The sequence below is a fragment of the Esox lucius genome, chromosome 12 (genome assembly GCF_011004845.1).
Source record: "Esox lucius isolate fEsoLuc1 chromosome 12, fEsoLuc1.pri, whole genome shotgun sequence".
Lineage (NCBI taxonomy): Eukaryota > Metazoa > Chordata > Actinopteri > Esociformes > Esocidae > Esox > Esox lucius.
Genome location: NC_047580.1, coordinates 22,175,354 through 22,194,607, shown reverse-complemented (window position 1 = coordinate 22,194,607; position 19,254 = coordinate 22,175,354). Strand labels below are relative to the sequence as shown.

General features: G+C 44.3%; 2 protein-coding genes across 8 annotated transcripts in view; one reads left to right on the top strand and one right to left on the bottom strand.

Annotated features, from left to right (window-relative positions):
* The window catches only part of hdac7a (histone deacetylase 7a), a 54,491-nt gene extending 40,489 nt beyond the window's left edge, over positions 1 to 14,002 (top strand). For 6 of the 7 annotated variants that reach the window (XM_010891479.3, XM_010891477.3, XM_010891478.4 and 3 more), the window contains 17 exons: positions 79 to 241; positions 1,266 to 1,471; positions 1,628 to 1,828; positions 2,769 to 2,979; positions 4,544 to 4,677; positions 4,799 to 4,919; positions 5,267 to 5,316; positions 6,455 to 6,562; positions 6,664 to 6,719; positions 6,980 to 7,067; positions 7,406 to 7,525; positions 7,717 to 7,814; positions 9,114 to 9,232; positions 9,600 to 9,733; positions 9,927 to 10,008; positions 11,168 to 11,306; positions 11,527 to 14,002. In XM_010891479.3, the coding sequence (XP_010889781.1) occupies positions 79 to 241; positions 1,266 to 1,471; positions 1,628 to 1,828; positions 2,769 to 2,979; positions 4,544 to 4,677; positions 4,799 to 4,919; positions 5,267 to 5,316; positions 6,455 to 6,562; positions 6,664 to 6,719; positions 6,980 to 7,067; positions 7,406 to 7,525; positions 7,717 to 7,814; positions 9,114 to 9,232; positions 9,600 to 9,733; positions 9,927 to 10,008; positions 11,168 to 11,306; positions 11,527 to 11,569 (2,073 nt within the window). In that variant the 3' untranslated portion in view covers positions 11,570 to 14,002. The remainder of the gene's footprint in view (positions 1 to 78; positions 242 to 1,265; positions 1,472 to 1,627; positions 1,829 to 2,768; positions 2,980 to 4,543; positions 4,678 to 4,798; positions 4,920 to 5,266; positions 5,317 to 6,454; positions 6,563 to 6,663; positions 6,720 to 6,979; positions 7,068 to 7,405; positions 7,526 to 7,716; positions 7,815 to 9,113; positions 9,233 to 9,599; positions 9,734 to 9,926; positions 10,009 to 11,167; positions 11,307 to 11,526) is intronic. The other variant, XM_010891481.3, reaches the window with a different exon arrangement.
* A 631-nt stretch (positions 14,003 to 14,633) lies between these two features.
* LOC105022775 (twist-related protein 2-like) lies at positions 14,634 to 18,627 on the bottom strand. Its single transcript, XM_010891482.3, has 2 exons — positions 17,334 to 18,627; positions 14,634 to 15,451 (listed from the first exon to the last, which is right to left on the bottom strand). Exon 1 carries the CDS (start codon positions 18,062 to 18,064, stop codon positions 17,480 to 17,482), a length of 585 nt encoding a protein of 194 aa, XP_010889784.1. The 5' UTR covers positions 18,065 to 18,627; the 3' UTR covers positions 14,634 to 15,451; positions 17,334 to 17,479.
* Between the last annotated feature and the right edge of the window lie 627 nt (positions 18,628 to 19,254).

Below are 19,254 nucleotides of genomic sequence, written 5' to 3'. Positions count from 1 at the left end.
GTAAAAATAACACTACAATAATAGCACTGCTCATGTTTGATAGTGACTAAATTTAAGTAATGGCCCATTTGTGTGCAGAGTGATGGAGACTTGTCTCCTCTGAAGGTTGGCCGGGTGGTGGGGGGAGGCCAGTCGGTCTACCTTCCCCTGGGGATGGAGGAGCAGACTGGGTCGCTGTCGCCCCACCTCCAGCCAGTCCTCATCCTGGAGCCTGGACTGGTACACCCCACAATGCTCGCTGGTGAGACAGCACATCACTCACATACCGTATTCTCTAGCTTGCCACAACCTTCCGGCTTATTTTCTGAAGTAAATATAGTGTGCTTGGTAGTCTTGAAGAGTTTATGGGTGTGAAATAGTACTATTAGAAGCTGTGGTAAAGTAATAAGGGCTTTCGTAGTCTGTGGGTTCGTTAATTGACCTATTTTGGTGGAGTTATCATGGTGGGCAGTAATGTATGCTAGGTAGGGAACTTTATCTTGAAAAACACAGATTTTCATGAAGCTGAGTGTTTGTAGATTTAACAAAAGTTTTGCAAGCAACACTGTAGAAAGTCAGCCAGTATATTTTTATGTTCTTTTGGTTTTAGTAGCTTTTATGATTTTGGCCCAACAGGTGGCAGCAGAAGGCAAATTATTTTAATTGTTTTGCATTCTGCTGCTAGTCTTGAATCATCCTTGGTATCGAGAGCCATTTGCATGCGTAATTTGGGTTAAGTATCTTGCTCAAGGGCACAATTGTGTTTTTATACTAATTTAAAGCTGATATAGTGAAAGTAAAGGAATACAAACAGGATCAACAATCTTTAGGTTGAGTCAGTCTATTATAGACATATGCTATTCATATTTGTGGGGATTCTATACACATCTGTAACTCATTGAAGTATTAGAATTTATGCAAATATGGTTGTGGTGGCAAAGTATTAACACACATCTTTGAGTGATGCCAGTCTGCACGTTTTACTTTTGTTTTAACGTTTGTAGTTTTAACAGATTGATCAGTGGTATATCCAGATTTAGGGTGTAGTGCTTGTTGTAGTATGACAAGCATTTGTTTTATTGAAGCTTTTCAGGTGATTAGATCAGTCTGCTTTTTTTTTTTTTTTTTTTTACATAAGTTCTACTTAGTAAAACCCACCTAATGATAACAGTCAGTGTTCTCCAGCCTGCTACGATAGACCTACATTTGTGGAAAGACTGTTGATTCTGCCACAATAGATATTATGGCCTTGACAAACACTCTCTCCTGGTGTCCTCCTGTCTCAGTTCCAGGTCTTGGCACTGTGCCACTGCAGTTTGCCCCTCAGATGGATCGAATGACCCCAGGAGGGGGCCTTCACAAGCCCCTGAGTCGGGCTCAGTCAGAGCCCCTGCCCCAGAGCCCCAGACCTCTACACCCCCACCTGCTACAACAACAACACCACCACAGCCATCTCCTGGAGAGGCTTAAACAGCAGACCCACTTGGGCAAGGTGGGTGACTTGCCATCACAAATCCCTCCCCCCGACACACTAATGATGGATTGTGGATCTGACAGCAGCTGTCATGTTTTGGCAAATAAGGAGTTGATTTGAATGAAGTGTAATGAATACAATGAATTGGATTCTTATTGTATGGGTGTGTCTCAGCTGATGTCAAAGTCCAGTGAGAAGCCTCGACTTAGACAAATACCCTCGGAGGACATGGACTCTGAGGAGGCGGCTCCAACGCACAGTGACACCTATCAGGGCAGAGCACGGGCGGAGTCACTGAGGGAGGCGGAGTCTGTGTCTGTAGTGGATAGCCAGGGAGAACAAGTCAACCTGCAACACACACTCATACTCAACCAGGTAAGATACATGACAGAGATTGACTTATAGGATATGCCTGAACTTCCAGCAGAGGGCAGCAAATAATGTAAAAAGTTATTCTGTGTTGATGCGGGTTTAACATTCTCCTATGTGCCGATGACAAAGTCCCCCTTGTCAACAGATGATCTCCAGAATATGTTGGTTATGATCTATGTTGTCTAAATGGAGACTAGCAATAAATCAAGTGAACACCAAGATACATTTCTGAAAGAAGGGTGTGCCGAGGTATAGGGACATTTTGTCATAGTTACCCTACACAGAGTTCTATGAATACCTTGGTTTCACACTGGATAAACACATGACCATTTTATTCAACTCCCCGATATCTCTTACTGGGGTCAGTGCAAAACCTTCAACTTGAAGTAATACAGAATAGACAGGTTTGTTCCATAGACAGACCTACAACATTGCAATCCCAGTCTCTGCTGAGGTCTTGGACCAGATAGTATTACAGCATACTAAAAAGACAGAAGGACAAATTCAATGCAAGCTCTGCTTTCTTGTTACAATTGTTTTGTTTCACTGTGTGACTGTTTTGCTTCCACTGATCCTGGGTCAATCAGATTATGAGCTAAGTAGTACCAGGACTTTGTAGCCCATAACCTGATCGCCTTTTCCTCACTTAGCCACAAGGGAAGTGCTATTGTAACAAAAATGACAATCAACAATCTCTCTCTCGCAGTCTTTTACTGTTTTTCTCTGTTTGTCTCTAACTGTCTCTCGCTCTCTCTGTCTCTAACTGTCTCTCGCTCTCTCTATTTGTCTCTAACTGTCTCTCCCTCTCTCTATTTGTCTCTAACTGTCTCTCCCTCTCTCTATTTGTCTCTAACTGTCTCTCCCTCCCTCTATTTGTCTCTTACTGTCTCTCCCTCTCTCTGTTTGTCTCTAACGGTCTCTCCCTCTCTCTATTTGTCTCTAGTCATTGCTGTGGGAAAAACAGAAACAGCTGCAACAGCTGCGTCGGCAGACAGCCCACATGGAGACGTTGGCAGTACCCATGATCCTCGGTGGTGCCCACCGCCCCCTCTCCCGTACCCAGTCCTCACCAGCCTCTACATCTCTGACGTTGCCAGACAAACCCCTGGCCATTCCAGGCACAGAACCACAGAACAAACCACGCTTCACCACTGGTAAGAAGGGAGCCAGGCCGGTGTAGTAGGGACCTATCTCCGCTGAGGTCGTAGTTATTCATCTGAGATGTCAGGGACTCTGGTAAGACATGGGTAGTAACCAGGGCTTGACATTAACACCCGGCCACGTGCCAAATGTGGGTAGAATTTGGCTGCGTCGTGTCACGTTGTCACTCTTACTAGCCAATTTGGCGGGTGGCATTCTATATATCTATATACAAGGCTTTTCCTACATTGAAAGCTGAAATACGACTGCCTTCCCAAAATCTTGCACCGCCTCTGTGTGTCGGCGCGGTAAAACATGATTTTGCGCTCATAAATATAATACCAGCGAAACACTGCAGCTAATGTGACGGTAGGAGGAAACTTTTCCATATAGGCAGTGTTGCCAGGTGGTGTGTTTCCTACCCAACTGGGCTATTTTTAATGAGCTTGGGTGGGAAAAAAAATCTGGAGTCCGCGGGAGAATAGCGGTTTACTGTCAATGAAATCTGGCAACCTTGCATACATGACCTCACGGTGACATCGCAGAGATGCGTAACGTCGGGAAAACAAGTGGATCCTAGTTTTATTTTACACCCAAGCATGTCAAAAATATTTCAGTAAAACTTAACCTCAAAATACAGATTTCTTTATAGAGTTGACTAGTTGACTGGTGAAAAGACCATCAGATTAGGGCATGTACTGTCATCAAAAACAGAAATATACTGTGTAAGAAAATATCCAATTAACACATTTAAATGACTAAGAATATAAAGATATGAACGTGACACTGAATCAGCAATAGCAGCAGAGCCAAGTACATCTAAAGGACGTCGACAGAGGGAGATAAATGATGTGGCATCAAGGCAAGGATGGAGAAAATACAACGCAACAAGGCTGTAACATATACAGCTCTGTTTCATTTTTTATGCATGTCTATATTGACAAGAACATAGCATAACAACGAAAATAGTCAATAATATTGACTGTTATTAATTATATTTTAAATGTTTTATTGTAGTCTTCCCTAAAGACATCTGAAATAATAAACTCATTGCAATGTGAGTGACACTTTGAGCTACGTCCCTACAACTCCCTTGAGCACTACCTGTTTGATTCGGGTTCATTTGTGTTAGGCCTTTTGAGTTGTGCGCCAGTGACCGACAGCATGAACAAGACTACGATGCTAGCCTAGCACACCGTAGTCAACTTAAATAAAATAAAACGTAATTTCCCAACAACAGAATTGTGGCTACTGAAAATGCTGAGTGGCAGGTAACTTTGGAAAACCACTAGCCACAGTGGCTGGTGAGCAAAAAAGTCAATGTCAAGCGCTGGTAGTAACGATATATTGGAAATTGTATTTATTTGATTATCTCTGTCATTGTGGTTGGATCTGTCTTTGTAACATTGGGGAGTTTCTTGTAACAGCATTATGCCACATATTTTTTGTGCAGTAGATTTTTCTGGACTAAACCACAACACAGCCTCTTTCTCCTATAAGGCAGAGGAACGTTTTGATCAATGATAGTTTAAAATCTTGCTGTCTTTCACCATACAAAACACGCGTGTTTCGTTGCAGGCCTGGTTTACGACTCTCAGATGCTGAAGCATCAGTGTACATGCGGCGACAACAGCAGCCACCCGGAGCACGCTGGGAGGATCCAGAGTATCTGGTCTCGACTCCAGGAGAGAGGTCTCAGGGCCCAGTGTGAGGTACACACTCCTACTGCTTACACCACCACAACGATGACAAGGTATCGGCAGACGCCAGAACTCTGCTGCCCTCCAGCTGGTCCGTTAGCTGTTGTCCTAAGTCGGTTCAACGTTCCAACAGGTCATCCGTGGCAGGAAGGCCACTCTGGAGGAGTTGCAGTCGGTCCATTCAGAGCGCCACGTCCTGCTGTACGGCACCAATCCGCTCAACCGCCTCAAGCTGGACAACCGCAAGCTGGCTGGTACGCTCTCACTAAAGATGATATGCAGTTCTGGGCCACGACATCATGCCAACCTTGGGCCACAGTAATTGACATGAGCGGTTACAGTCCAGCAGAAGCGTGGTCAAGTAAAGCCACTTGTGTACTAGTCAGTTAGGGGTGTGTTTTGGTTAGTGACTCTACCGTTATGGTTGTTGATGGCTCCCTGGAATCCCCGTACGTTTTGCTGTCGACTCGTTATTGTATTTCAGTTGTCATGGCAGTGATGGTACACAGACATACGGTAATGTCTCATGTAAACTGATCTATAAGGGAGTTGTTAACATTGATTGAGATTAATCAGATGTTTTTGCATTGTTTTTTGGCAGGCATTCTCTCTCAAAGAATGTTTGTGATGCTTCCCTGTGGTGGAGTGGGGGTAAGTCAGATGTCCAACACACACACACACACACACACACACACACATGCACGCTCTCTAATCACAGCACACACGATTCCTTGACACCAGTTTTCTGTTATGGTTCCTCCAGACTGATTGGAGGATGCTGATATTATTTCAAACAGAGGGCCAATGGAAGAGGAGGCACTGGTTATGAAATATGACCGTGTTGGGTTGGGACATGTCAATAAATTGCCTTACGATCTCCATCGGACCATGACAAATCAAACTAATAGAAACAATGTGCGCACATGAAAAGGGATCAAAAATGCCTCTGTCTGAGACATTTCATTGTCTAAGACAGGCAGTTAGAATTGGGAGTTTGTGAACAAACATTAAAAAAAGTATGAAAGGAAAAAGAAAAGATTGAATGGAGTGGACAGGAGCCTTCCAGCAATGGTTGAACTTTTACTGTGGAAAAGCGATATCCCCTACCGAAAGATTTGTTAAAATACATTTTACTATTACCCAGTCTTCACACCATTTACATTATGATTCTTATTACCTGACAGCATGGTGAGATCAGATATGGACTGTAGATTATACTGTATAGTCATGAATTTAAAGCCAGTTGCTGGGGTGGGGTTCACTCTACTTTACCCAGTTATTTTTTTTCTTTTGCAATATAGCTTATATAGCTGTGTTCTATTGGAATAACTGGCAGTTAAATCATTACGTTGTGTGTAAGTGATTAAATCAATTCACTTATTATATTTCGCAGAGGACATATTTCGGGGAAGTTATGATTGTTGAAATATATGTACAAACAAAACGAATGGGTAATGGGAAGACTATGTAACAGGTGTGGGTAGAGAGATTCAAATAACCACTGGATACTTGGGAAAATACTACCAAATGATTGGTTGCTGAATAACTGTTCTACGCAGATTTTCCGACAGAGTTCCTCTGATAGATTAGAAATCAGGATAAAAAATAACTGTTCTACAGGATAAAACAGTACCATCCTTAATGCAACTGACTTCATGGGCCACGGACTTAATGCACTTCATGGGCCACCAGCGGCCCGCGGGCCTTGCAGCGAAGCACCCTGGCTGTTACGTGATGGCTGTTGTGGCCCGTCTTGTCGCCTCACTCTGGTGTTGTTTCTTAATGACAGGTGGACAACGACACCATCTGGAACGAGTCCCATACATCCACGGCGTCACGCATGGCTGCCGGCAGCGTCACGGAGCTGGCCTTCAGAGTGGCCAAAGGAGAGCTCAAGGTGAGGCGCGCTCCTGGATGGCCCGTCCCTCGCTGCCCCAGGCAACCCGATGAAGGGTACAGAACACTGACTATGTTGTGGTTTCAAATGTTTCCCCCCAGAATGGCTTTGCAGTGGTGAGGCCGCCGGGACACCACGCCGACCCCTCCAACCCCATGTGAGTCTGTCGCGTGTAGACTGTGTTTGTTGTGTGTTGTTTGTGTGCGTGTCTGTGGGTTGTTTACCATGTGTACCGTGATGCTGGCGGTCTAACTCCAGCCGACTCTGCTGTCTGACTGTGGATGTTAATGGGGTTAGTGTGTTGAGTCAACTCCTAAATGTTTCTCTCTTATCCTAATCACTATCGTCTATTCTTGCTAATGTGTCTCTTTCCCCTTCCTCTCTCTGTCTTTCCCTCCCTCCCTCCCTCAACTACAGGGGTTTCTGTTATTTCAACTCGGTGGCGATCGCAGCCAAGCAACTCCAACAGAAGCTCAGTGCCAGCAAGATCCTCATCGTTGACTGGGTAATGTGGAGGGCTTGTAGCAGCACTCTTACTGTTGCCGCTGTTCTCATCTCAGTTTACAGTACCCTTATGAGACATGCTTTATGTATACAAACCGAAACATGTATGTACATCCACGCGTGCACACAAACACACATACACAAATGCACACACATCCACGCGTGCACACAAACACACATACACAAATACACACACATCCACGCGTGCACACAAACAGTACGCACAAACATGAACGGTATCAAGGGACTTGTGGTTCAATGGGTTTAGGGTAAGACATAGAACCAGACAGTAATTGGAATGTAACCAAATGTTATCTTCCATCCCTGTCCCGTTTCTAGGATGTTCACCACGGTAATGGGACCCAGGAAGTGTTTTACAATGACCCCAGTGTTCTGTACATCTCACTGCATCGCTATGACGATGGTAACTTCTTCCCTGGCAGCGGGGGGCCGGCTGAGGTAAGTCACATGGTTGGGTCAGCGCCACACAAGGCATTAGACCAAAGGCAGTCAGGACCATTTCAAAGCGCTACCTAGGTTCCAGAATAACAGTGACGGGTGTCTGCTGAGGTGTTGTTACCAGAGATCCAGTTAGGTGGTTGTGACGCACCGATGGAACTGTTTGCTGACTGTGTGTGTTTGTCTTGCAGGTGGGGTCTGGTGCTGGAGAGGGCTTCAATATTAACGTGGCCTGGACTGGTGGTCTAGAACCCCCCATGAGTGATGCTGAGTACATAGCTGCTTTTAGGTAAGACATCTCAGACCAACATGATTAAACGTGATTGTGCACCCGTCTCCAATTCCCCAACTGAATTCCCCTAGCTTGTTTCTCCCGGGAATGGGCCACCCGTCTCCCCTTACACTGTATTGAACATAACTTGATTGAGGTGAAGAAACTCCTGACGCACTTCTGAATCCTGGTCATTGGAAGTGCATGTGTACAGCCTCGATTTCCATTGCTAGTAAAAAAAAAAGTTATGTGATTAAATTGTCTCCAGGTTTGGTTGTTGTTAAACTAAATAGACATTTCACTGCCACTTCCTTCATGGCACTTAATTGCGACCGGTGGGTGGTTCAGGTTCTAATGAAGTCTCTGTATGTTGCTTTGGTCGGCTGTCTGGTGGCAACCGTAGGAAACCGTGGCAACCACACAGTAAGATGGTCCACGCTGCTCAGACTTGGCCAAGTGGGTGGGCCCAACCTCTGAGTCAGTGGAACAAAATGAGAATGACAGTGGAGTACTGGAAAAAGTTTTCAAAAAAATGTAATAAAGAAATATAGTTAAATATTTTAATTATACTTCCCTTTTCCACCGGCCTTCAAAATAATGTGAACCCCTGTTGTTGTTGTTTTTTTGTTTTTTTTACACACCGCCATTTTGTTGGCACACATTCCCGTCCCACACAGGTTTAGAATGCACAAAGAGTTGGTTGGCAAAATATTCTCAGTCAGTTTGTCTAAACTCCAGGGGGGAATTCTGCCATCCACCTCATACTTCTAATCCTTCCCCACTTCCCTGTCTCCTGTCTCATTTCTGTTTTCTCCCTCTCTCCTTCCCTCTCTCTGATTGATCTTTAATGAGCGCTCTCCCTCTCTGTCTTGTTCTCCCTGTAGTCTGTCTATAGCCAGGCTCACAGGGGAGTGTGGGAGGTTTTATTGGTCTACAGGGGAGGCGGGGTTGGTTATTGTGGAAGGGAGTGGGGGGGGTCTGGGCCGGAGGATTCCAAACGCAGGATAATGAACCCAAATGGATCCCAGATGGCAGGCTGTCAGTGACGTGAGGAGAGTGACAAGGTCCAAATGGGAACCAGACGTGCCTATGGCGGCTTTGAACTCGGGCGGCAACGGAGATGCCTGAGTTGGCCTGCTAGCTAGTGGCCCTGTCCTGCTCTTTGCTGGTTGAGTGGTGGTGGGGGATGTGTGCCTGAGACCCGGCAGCTCGATCCCGAACTCTGCTCTCCTCGCTGTCACGAACCTCCTGGCCGGGGCTATCCGTGGAGGACATGTCTTAGAGACCTTGCGGTCGTCTTGCTCTTTGTCCCTGCAGGTCAGTGGTGATGCCCATCGCTCAGGAGTTCTCCCCGGATGTGGTCCTGGTGTCCTCAGGGTTCGACGCTGCCGAGGGACACCCTGCACCGCTCGGGGGTTACAAGGTCACAGCCAAATGTGAGCAGTGTTTTTCCTCAAACGCCATGCAGCCCGTCTACACAGGGCTTTCATAGTTCTGCTAGGACACACTAGTGGTGATAAATGGGAGCTATGCCGTTTCGTATGCCCTGGTGCACAAATAACATCCAGCGTTGCATCACTTTGTTGCCGTAAGTGTGTGTCTTCAGGGATTCATGGGAATCCGTGCTGTAAATGTCATGAAGATTGATCCATGGACTGCGCTATATTCCCATGTTGTCAATTTATAACGAGGGTTGACACGCCTCGTTGAACACTAATTTTAGGCTGCTATGACATGCAACATTTCGTTGCTTAATTATCCAGCTAATACCACACTGACTGTTGATGTGGATGCGTTGGTCAGGTTTTGGGTTCCTGACTCGGCAGCTGATGGGTCTGGCTGGAGGCCGGGTGATCATGGCCCTGGAGGGGGGTCATGACCTCACAGCTATCTGTGACGCCTCCGAGGCCTGTGTTAGCGCTCTACTGGGGATTGAGGTGAGTCTGGTCTAAGGTGCAATGAAGCAATTTAGATGCATCGTATATAAATGGATGTATACCACACATGTACTGTATATGTGATGTGTAACCCTGGAAAGAAATGTGCAATGGTAAAACTAAGGAGGGATTATTGTGAAAGTGAGTACTGTTGATAGCTGATTGGATGTGCTTCTCCTTCTGTTCTGTCCAGGAGCCTCTGTCAGAGGAGGTGCTGCTGCAGAAGCCCAATGCTAACGGTGTTCGCTCACTACAACGAGTCATACAGATACATGGTGGGTGAACGGACATTCAGCAGTGACTCTACAACCCTGTCCCCTTTCCCTGTACAACCCTGTCCCCTTTCCCTCTACAACCCAGTCCCCTTTCCCTCTACAACCCTGTCCCCTTTCCCTCTACAATCCTGTCCCCTTTCCCTCTACAACCCTGTCCCCTTTCCCTCTACAACCCTGTCCCCTTTCCCTCTACAACCCTGTCCCCTTTCCCTCTACAACCCTGTCCCCTTTCCCTCTACAACCCTGTCCCCTTTCCCTCTACAACCCTGTCCCCTTTCCCTGTACAACCCTGTCCCCTTTCCCTCTACAACCCTGTCCCCTTTTCCCTCTACAACCCTGTCCCCTTTCCCTCTACAATCCTGTCCCCTTTCCCTCTACAACCCTGTCCCCTTTCCCTCTACAACCCTGTCCCCTTTCCCTCTACAACCCTGTCCCCTTTCCCTCTACAACCCTGTCCCCTTTCCCTCTACAACCCTGTCCCCTTTCCACTCTACAGCCCTGTCCCCTTTCCACTCTACAACCCTGTCCCCTTTCCCTCTACAACCCTGTCCCCTTTCCCTCTCCAACCCTGTCCCCCTTCCCTCTACAGCCCTGTCCCCTTTCCCTCTACAATCCTGTCCCCTTTCCCTCTACAGCCCTGTCCCCTTTCCTCTCAACAACCCTGTCCCCTTTCCCCGCCACAGCCTTGTCCCTTTTCCCCTCTACAACCCTGTCCCCTTTCCTTTCTATAGCCCTGTCCCCTTTCCCCTCTACAACCCTGTCCCCTTTCCTTTCTACAACCCTGTCCCCTTTCCCCTCTGCAACCCTGTCCAATTTCCCCGCCACAGCCTTGTCCCCTTTCCTCTCAACAACCCTGTCCCCTGTTCCCTCTCTCTGCCCCTGACTCATGTCGATTGGTCTATCCCATTATTCGGGCCTGACCCAACTGTAATGATAGTCGTGAAATGCAGAGGCTTCCTGAGTGCATCTAGTGAGTTGCAATTTGGCTACAAGACTGGTCATCATATCAGTCTTTAACAGTTGGGTGTTCAAACCTTCTGACTGCAGCCAAAGTGCTCACTGCTGATCCAGTGTTTGTGCTCACTGGCTTGGGTTCATGCAAAATGAGCTGTTATAAATCCTTACTGTGCGGTCCTTAATGGAAGTATTGGTTTTTCAGGTCAGTACTGGCAGTCCCTGAAGCCATTCACCTCGTCCGTGGGCCTGTCCTACCTGGGCGCTCAGAGGAGAGACTGTGAGGAGACTGATGCTGTCAATGCCCTGGCCTCCCTCTCTGTAGGGGTCCTGACCAGCAAGAGGTACGATCGGACCGTCTGTGACCCAAACACTATTTTCAAATGGTTACTGTGACATTTTGAGATTTCAATAGTTATTCTACTCACCCCAGAGTCTGGTGAACTCATGGATACAATTTGTATGTCTCTGTGTGTCCTGGGATAGTTGAAGTGATCAAATTGCCTGCTTAGCTTAATACCCATGCTTTTCCTAACCATCACCTCTGTGTGTATGTCCCCTCAGCCTACCTGATGAGCCTATGGAGCATGACGAAGACTGCATGTAGAGGATTCTGGCCTTTGACCTCAGAGACCTCTCCTTCTGGACGTCCCAATAGCCTTGGAGCTTAGGCGCTGTCACACGCTGAAGGGGAGGAGTGTAGATTGTAGAGCTCTGTCTTAACCAACGAGGCCTTAACGCCTCCTCAGACAATACTCAACGCGGTGGGGCTAATGTAGCCTCGCCAAAGCCTTGTCAGTGTGTGAGATGAAAGGCGTTCTCTCACATAACTGATTATTAAACTGGGTCCATGGTGTTGTTCTAGACATTTATGTTGTGTCTATTTAGAAGGATACATCCGTAACATCCCATTTTTGGCCTTTTTCCTTTTTGATACAAACAAGTTCTTACTGAGGCACTTACAGTAAAGTAATACTTCCCAGCCGTGGCCTTATTTCCCCAGTGCCTAAAAATATTCCACGACACAGAGATTAAAGTGACTAGAGAGACAAAAGAGAGATGTGCCTTTGAAGGAGGGAATACCTACTGTACCGCAGGTCTCTGGGGGGTCTGCTGTGCCTGCGAGCAGAGCAGACCCAAGTCAGTGGCTCTGAGGACTGCCCCTGGACTGACTGTTGGATGGCTTGGTCAGTCCTCGATGATGTCAATAATATTCAGTTTAACCACTAAAGAAGAGAAAAGAGAAGAAAATGAAGATATGTGTGGCTGTGGTTTGATCTGTCATTTTTGTTTTTGCACTGTGCATTCCGTAATGTGAACCGTTGAAAATTCCAAAACTCTGGGAAAAGAAAGCTCTAGATTATTTAATTATCTGTAAAACTTTGAAGATAGGAAGATATTGTTCTCCTATGAAATCCACTCACTTTCTAAGAAGACTTTTGCATTCTATATTTGCAAAAAAAAAAAAAGAAAATCATCTTTGGCCAGATTGTATTACAAAGACTTTCCACTGCTGTTTTTTTGACACGTGTTTTCATACATTGTTCGCATGGACACACAAACACACGCTCAGAAATGCAATGTAGACCTGCACGCTTTTTCCCTTTATGTCCTACCACTGACATGATGAGGACCAAAAGTATACCTCCAGCCCTGAGGATATATACTGTACAAACTTTAGGGAACTGAAACAAGTAAAGTAGTCAATCTTATGAAGAGCTGAAGACCTACCACTGTTCGGACGGAAATACCAAACCTACGTTCATTCCGAGCTACCGTTGAGGGCTGTTGAATTGTTTTAGTTTGATAGTCAAAGGCTTGAATGCACTTAATGGAGATCACCCAAAGAAAACTGTCTTAAATATGTCTGCAGTGTGACTATTACTGCAGTTGGACCAGTGTGGTCACCGTTACATTGATCTAGTTTTTACAGGACCACACCGTTACCTAATTTTGATCTGTGGGTATGCCTGCCTGTTTTATCGGGATACTATTTTATTGTAATACGTCTTCATACATTTATATCAAGTAAACCTGAATGCGGTCGGTTTGAGGTTAAAACCGAGTGTTCTATGTAAAAACCTCCTTATGATGTTTCTCTGATTGACCAACAGACTGTTACTTTTAGCGCTGTGGAGATGTGGCTTTGCTAATGACGGTGAATACTTCTGCTACAGATGTTGTGGATGAAGACTCACTTGTTCACAACTCGTTTTGTAGGATACAGTACTTGACATTATGCTGATTATTGGTTACAGATCCAGGCTAAACCTTGTCCACAGTGAAACTAGATTGTGCACATGCCCTGAGAACTATTTTGGTGTTCATCAAATGACATCCACTGTAGATAGTTTTTGTTATGTATTGAAATGTTTACCACATTCCACTTTCCACTGATTCATTTTCTACATTCATTCTGGGGGTTGTCTTAATGAGCATATTATCTAGTTTGCACTCATTATTTTTGTTCTTCTTCAGTAGATAAAAAGAAACAGCCCATCCTAATATAGAGAAGACAGTGCTATGAAATGTATTTTCAGATTCTTAATATCACTTTGTTTGTGACCCCACACCTCTATGGAGGTTGGTTAATTGTCTAAATGTATCATAAGCCCTTAATTGCTGTTTGTTATTGTATTTTCCATGTTGAAGCAGTCATGTTCTTAGTTTTTTCTCTCACAAAGTCAAAGATTGAAAAGGCATTCATTTCTGACTGACCCCTGCAGTAAGACAACCAAAACGTGCAAAGGCACCTTTGACAGCAACATACTCTACAGTGACATGCGCACTGGTGAAACATGCCAATGTCGTCTTAATAACTGCGTCCTCTCCAACAGTTGTCATTGAGAGAGAGAACAGCCATGCTAATAAGTCTTATAGCCTTTTACGACTCTGTACTAGCCTGTGTGGACATCTATGTGTTTAGAAGACTATGTGCAGGAAAGTAATATCTATGGCAGTTTTCCTTTTGGTTAGTACTATATATTTCGGGGTGGTTGTTTTTTAGACTTTTTTTTACCATAAGATCCCCTCAAAGACTTGTAAAAAATGAATAAAAGGAACCACCATCATTCAAACTGTCTAGGGACTGACACCGATTTTGCTGTGTCTGCCTTGTATTTCTCCAGGGTTTGCATCATCTGTTGTTCATGAAGTCATGTTGAAGTGGGTTCAGTACCGTAGGCTGTGTTAACTCTCCTATAAAGGCGTCCAAGGGCCAATGAGCCGTGGCCTTCTTGTCTTAGTGACCACTCGGTGACTCTTGATTTCCTTTTATAGCTCTAGTTGCTAATGTCACTGTAAATAGATACAAGACCAAAATACATAATGCATGTGCCTTAAATTGTGTATCGGTAGCCTTCACTAACTGGAGTTTAGAAAAACAAAAAGTGATATTGAATATTTTTTCATACCTATTTGTATCAACCTTGTGTTATTTGTCTCCTCTATATTTCCATGTATGTATAGAAATTATATCCATGTTGTTTTTTCTTCCTAAAATGTAAATTTGTGTGTGTAACGATACATAATTGTACAGTAGATGTGACAACATGTTGGATATGCTGAACAGTGTTCTTTTTCCTGGTTCACTAATACATGTATCCACATGTGCTTCTGTAGTTGGTCATATCATAGGAGTTCTTTCCAACCAGACAACCAATAAATATTTTAGAGGCCTTATTTCCCCCAAAAAAACAACAGCTTTATGTGCAATTATACCCTGGGCTGCTTGAGCAGACACTTGGGCCTTATTAAGGAAGTCTCAGTTACAGCACTAATTAGGCTCACAGGGTAGAGCCCTTGAAAGACATTTTTATTCACACACAAACACAAAGGAGGATATTAATCGATATATTTCACATGTATTTAATGTTTAGAAATGTGTGTGTTGTTCATTTCCAGAAGTTTGGGAATACATTTTGGATACTGATTTTGGTATAGTCGCAGTACTGTCAATATGTTTAAGGGGGAAACTGGTAATAAGATGTGACTGAGAAAAATACGTCATGATTCTGAAATTGTAATTTTATTATCAAGACAAAGACAATAACAAATTACATTTTATACATATCTACAATTTCCAAACAAATACACGCTTTACAGCAATTGATTCCATAAGGAATAAGGCATTTTCCATTGGTTTACAAATATTGTTCTTTGTGGCTACAAGTACTTGCACTACAATAGTAGCATTCCAGTTAATATTTGCATGTTACATTAGTGTACAAAACATTTTTCAAGTCAGAATTTCCCAGTCATAAAAAAATATTTGTGTTCCTTTTCCAGGACTGCTAAAAGCTCAGAATCATTGTCCCAGATTTTCTGCGATTCTGTGTCAGCCAAAGGAAGCTGGTCTCTATAGTACCTTTTCAGAGTGAGGGCTCATATATGGGATTGTGTTGGTCCAAAGGTGTGAATCCAAACCAGTAAACAAAGGGATTGCAGACCAACAGTTAAATGCTTCTCAGTTGGTGGCTGTGGTTAGATGCTGGGGATACATAAAGACAATATATTAAAGATTGTATAGATGCTAAAACATAAAACAAACTATGCCATTTCCTTTTTTCAGCTGAAGAAACAGGTTGTTTGTCCATGCTTAGAGAAATCAATTTTCCCTGACCTTGTATAGTATGGAGGTCAGGGGGTTTTGTTGACCATGCCCTTGTAAAATGTTGCATTTTAATGAAATGCATCTGGATAGTATCGGTGAGCATGCATTGAAAGACCCAAGTAACCTTCACAAATATGAAACTTCAATCCATCAAAAGCCAGAGTGTAGCAGGAAGTTCAGCAAAAAGACTGAAACAAGCTAAAACACCAATGTGTGCTTGGTCTCCTTAAATAGTATGGAAGCCATCTGACTTGATGTAGCGGCCATCTTGAAAAACAGGAATAAACATTGATGCCTCCATGACAGATACAAAATCTGTATTTATGTGGCATATACACACACGTAGACACACCCCAAATCAGCCACATAGAATAACAGGGAGAACTTGCACATGAGAATGGGTTGTACCGGAGCTTACTACAGGACCGAACGAGAAAGGAGCAAAGAATATTTTCCTTAAGAGTCAGTTTGCAGACAAGCTTAACAATGGACATCCCTGGAACCACTGTCTGAGAATGCAAATTTAGCTGTCTGTGTTGGCCACTTTCATTTCACTTGGTATTTAGAAAGGCCTAAATATAATTTTGCTTCAAAATGGTTTCTAGAGGACGGTATTGTTTTGTGAATAACAGTCAGTGTGGGCTAGGTTGTAGATACACACTATGCTGACTGTGCGAAAGAAAGAAATCCCTCAGAAGCTTGGTAAAGGTCCCTCTTGTGTACAGTCTAATGATACATTAAAGAGGTTTTGCTGCATTGGGAATGAAGTGGGTAAAGCAGTGGTAAGGGCAAAATGTGTGGTTACTGGTGAAGGGAGACACAGCCGCTGACAGCCATCTTTAACGTGGAGAGGTGGAACTGGAAGAATCAATGGCAACTCTTTCATCTAACTCTGTGGTTTGTGGCAGCGAAGTGGACAGCCATCAATTCTCTTTCAGTTTCTCAAAACCAGTTTGTTTTTGTTGAGCCTCGTCATGGGCGATCTAATTTTCATGCAACGTAGCAAGTTTAAGTCAAAATGAAAGGAAAGAATTTCAAAGGAAATGTTTGGCACCACCATAAATAAAGCCTTTCTTTGCGTGTAGGAAAGTAAAATGTGTAATGTTGCTTTTTCCACAATCATTTTGCTGCAAAGGCAGTAGATAAGTCAGTGTTTAGGAAAATTATGAGAACATGGGGTACTATGGCTTATGGCTGGCTAATGTACTCTTCTGTGGTGTTTATGTAAATATTAGAACAAAAATAGCATCAACTAATCAGATATTCAGAATTCCATATGATCACATGGTTTATTTTCCAAATACCATTTTTATGTATCTAGAATATAGGATTAGACAAATACTCTGCATTGTCAGCTTTCAAGGCTATTTGTTACAAAACGTTTGAAATAACAGCTTCACAGTTATTATTAGGTCCATTATCCTGATGATATGGGATACATTTAACAATCGTCTATCAATTTTCAGTACAACCTGAAAACTAACTAACTATAACTAAAATAATGGTAACCTGAGATGTCCTTTTACATGACGCTAATATGTGATTCATTTACCTAACAATAGTTACAAAGTTTTGTTTTGGCAAATGCCCAACATGGAATTTCATGCCCTAATAAAACCCCAGATGTTTATCTCTGATCACCCACTGCAGACGTGTTGCATTATTTCTTACTTGCATGCATTGTAAAACAGTGGGATTTGGCTTTGGAAAGTTATTGTTAAGTGTGTGTGGCTTGAATCTCGGCAGTCGGCGTGCATACCTGATGTAGAACGGCAGAGGAGTTACATGATGTAAGGATGAGGGTCAGGGAGCAGGGGTCAGGGGTCATGGGAGATGGGGGCCGGAAGGGCACAAGCTGGGGAAGGGTGAGGAGGAGGAAGGGTGTTGGGGAGCTAAGTGGCAGGGCTAGTGGGTAGCGGACATGGACCAGGCCCCCTCCATTCTCCACACTGAGAATGCATAGCTGAGTCTCTCGTGAGCCAGGTAGTTACAGCTGGCCAGCTTGGCGTCCATCTCATCGCTCTGCAGGACCTGGTATAGAAAGTCAATGTAGCGCGAGGCCAGCTTCAGGATCTGGATCTTGCTCAGCTTGTCCGAGGGCAGGGTGGGGATGATCTTACGCAGCGAGGCGAATGCGTCGTTTAGGGATTGCGTCCGTTGGCGCTCCCGTACATTGGCAATAACCCGCTGGTGTTGAGGGTCCTCCAAGGCCTGGCCTGGGATGGGGAGAGGAGACAGGGAGGCCTGGGGGCTCTTCTTAGGCCTCTTGGGTCCAGATGGGATCAGACTGGGAGGCCCTCCTGTTGTTGACTTGCTGTCCTCTGTTGGCGATGAAATGTTGTCTTTCCTGGTGACCCTCTTGCGCCCACCAGGCCCTGGTGTTATTACCACCACAGGGCATTTGTTTGGAGCGCAGGAGTCTGGCTCCTCCTCGCTGGAAACTAGCGCTCCCTCAGGGTATTCACCACAGCTAGAAGAATCCTCTCTCATGGCAGCCTCTATCTACCAAACTCTGTTTCTACACCTACACTGTCTCTGTCCACTCCTCTATTCCCTCTCACAGGCCCTCAAATGGGCTGCCTCCTTTTGTTTCTGTCTTCTTCGGCAAGCCACCTATATAGAAATACGAGAAATTATCTGCCAGGACTGCTAGCAAAGCATATGGAAAAATAATAAATTACCTACACCTAGACATGATCAACAGTCTAACACTACTAACGGTTGGCTGCATTCAGAACGGCAGTGGCGTCTGGTATCCTAGCTCAGTGTAAGACAACAGCCAACCTGCATCTGGCTTTTTAAAGAAGAAAGAGGATGGAGCTTGTAAGTTACCACCCATCTGTTCCACAGATTGGTCCAGCTGAGTTCTAAGGCACAGCTAGGCCAAGCATAACAGGAAGAGAATGCGTTTGGTGATTGGTAAGGGTAAAGGATGAGGCGGTGACAAAGGCACGTGGGTTGACCAATCAAATTGGGATATTCAGCCGTTTTTCCGTTGTAGAAGTTGTCCAAGTTTATAGGTTCCAGATTTCTTCCAAAACAATTCACTCCCCTCCCCCACAACCCGTTTCCCTTCTAAAGTCTCCACAACTCAACACCCTCATCAATTCCTTAGGATTTTGGAAGTAGGAAAAACCTGAGAGAAATTTTAAAGAAGAGTTTCTTTATGAAATACTTCTTCTTTTCTGTTTCAAATTTAGAAGATGTGATCCTTACATGATGTACTAAAAAAGTGTCATCAGTGTGTCCAATTTCCATATAATAATTAGAATCTTTTCATGAGGAAAAGAAAGTTCCCCTTCAGCAGGCTAGTATAAAATGGATAGAGACTATAGTACTAGGACGTTATCTTAATCTTTTATCCATACCATATCACTAAATCATCTGTAAAACTGGAGGAAATATTTACCACAAATACACAATTTGATTGCATTTAGGTTTGCAGTTTGATTGTTATGAAAAAGCAGTAGAAACAGTGTGTCTAGATTGGCTTTGTTTCACTGGAGACTTGGCGCAGTGTTTCAGCAGTAGGTTAGGGGAAACTGGCATACCAGAGTAGCAGTGAAGTCTAATAGCAAAATTAGCAAAGTAAAGGAAAGAATGAGAGGTTCTGAATCCAGAGGTTGCCTCTGGGAACTATTGTTTCATCCTCTGTGCCAGAACAAGAACATAGCCTTCAG

Bases quoted from the DNA above. Each gene is read 5' to 3' on its own strand.
- LOC105022775 (XM_010891482.3), bottom strand. From the start codon at position 18,064: ATGAGAGAGGATTCTTCTAGCTGTGGTGAATACCCTGAGGGAGCGCTA.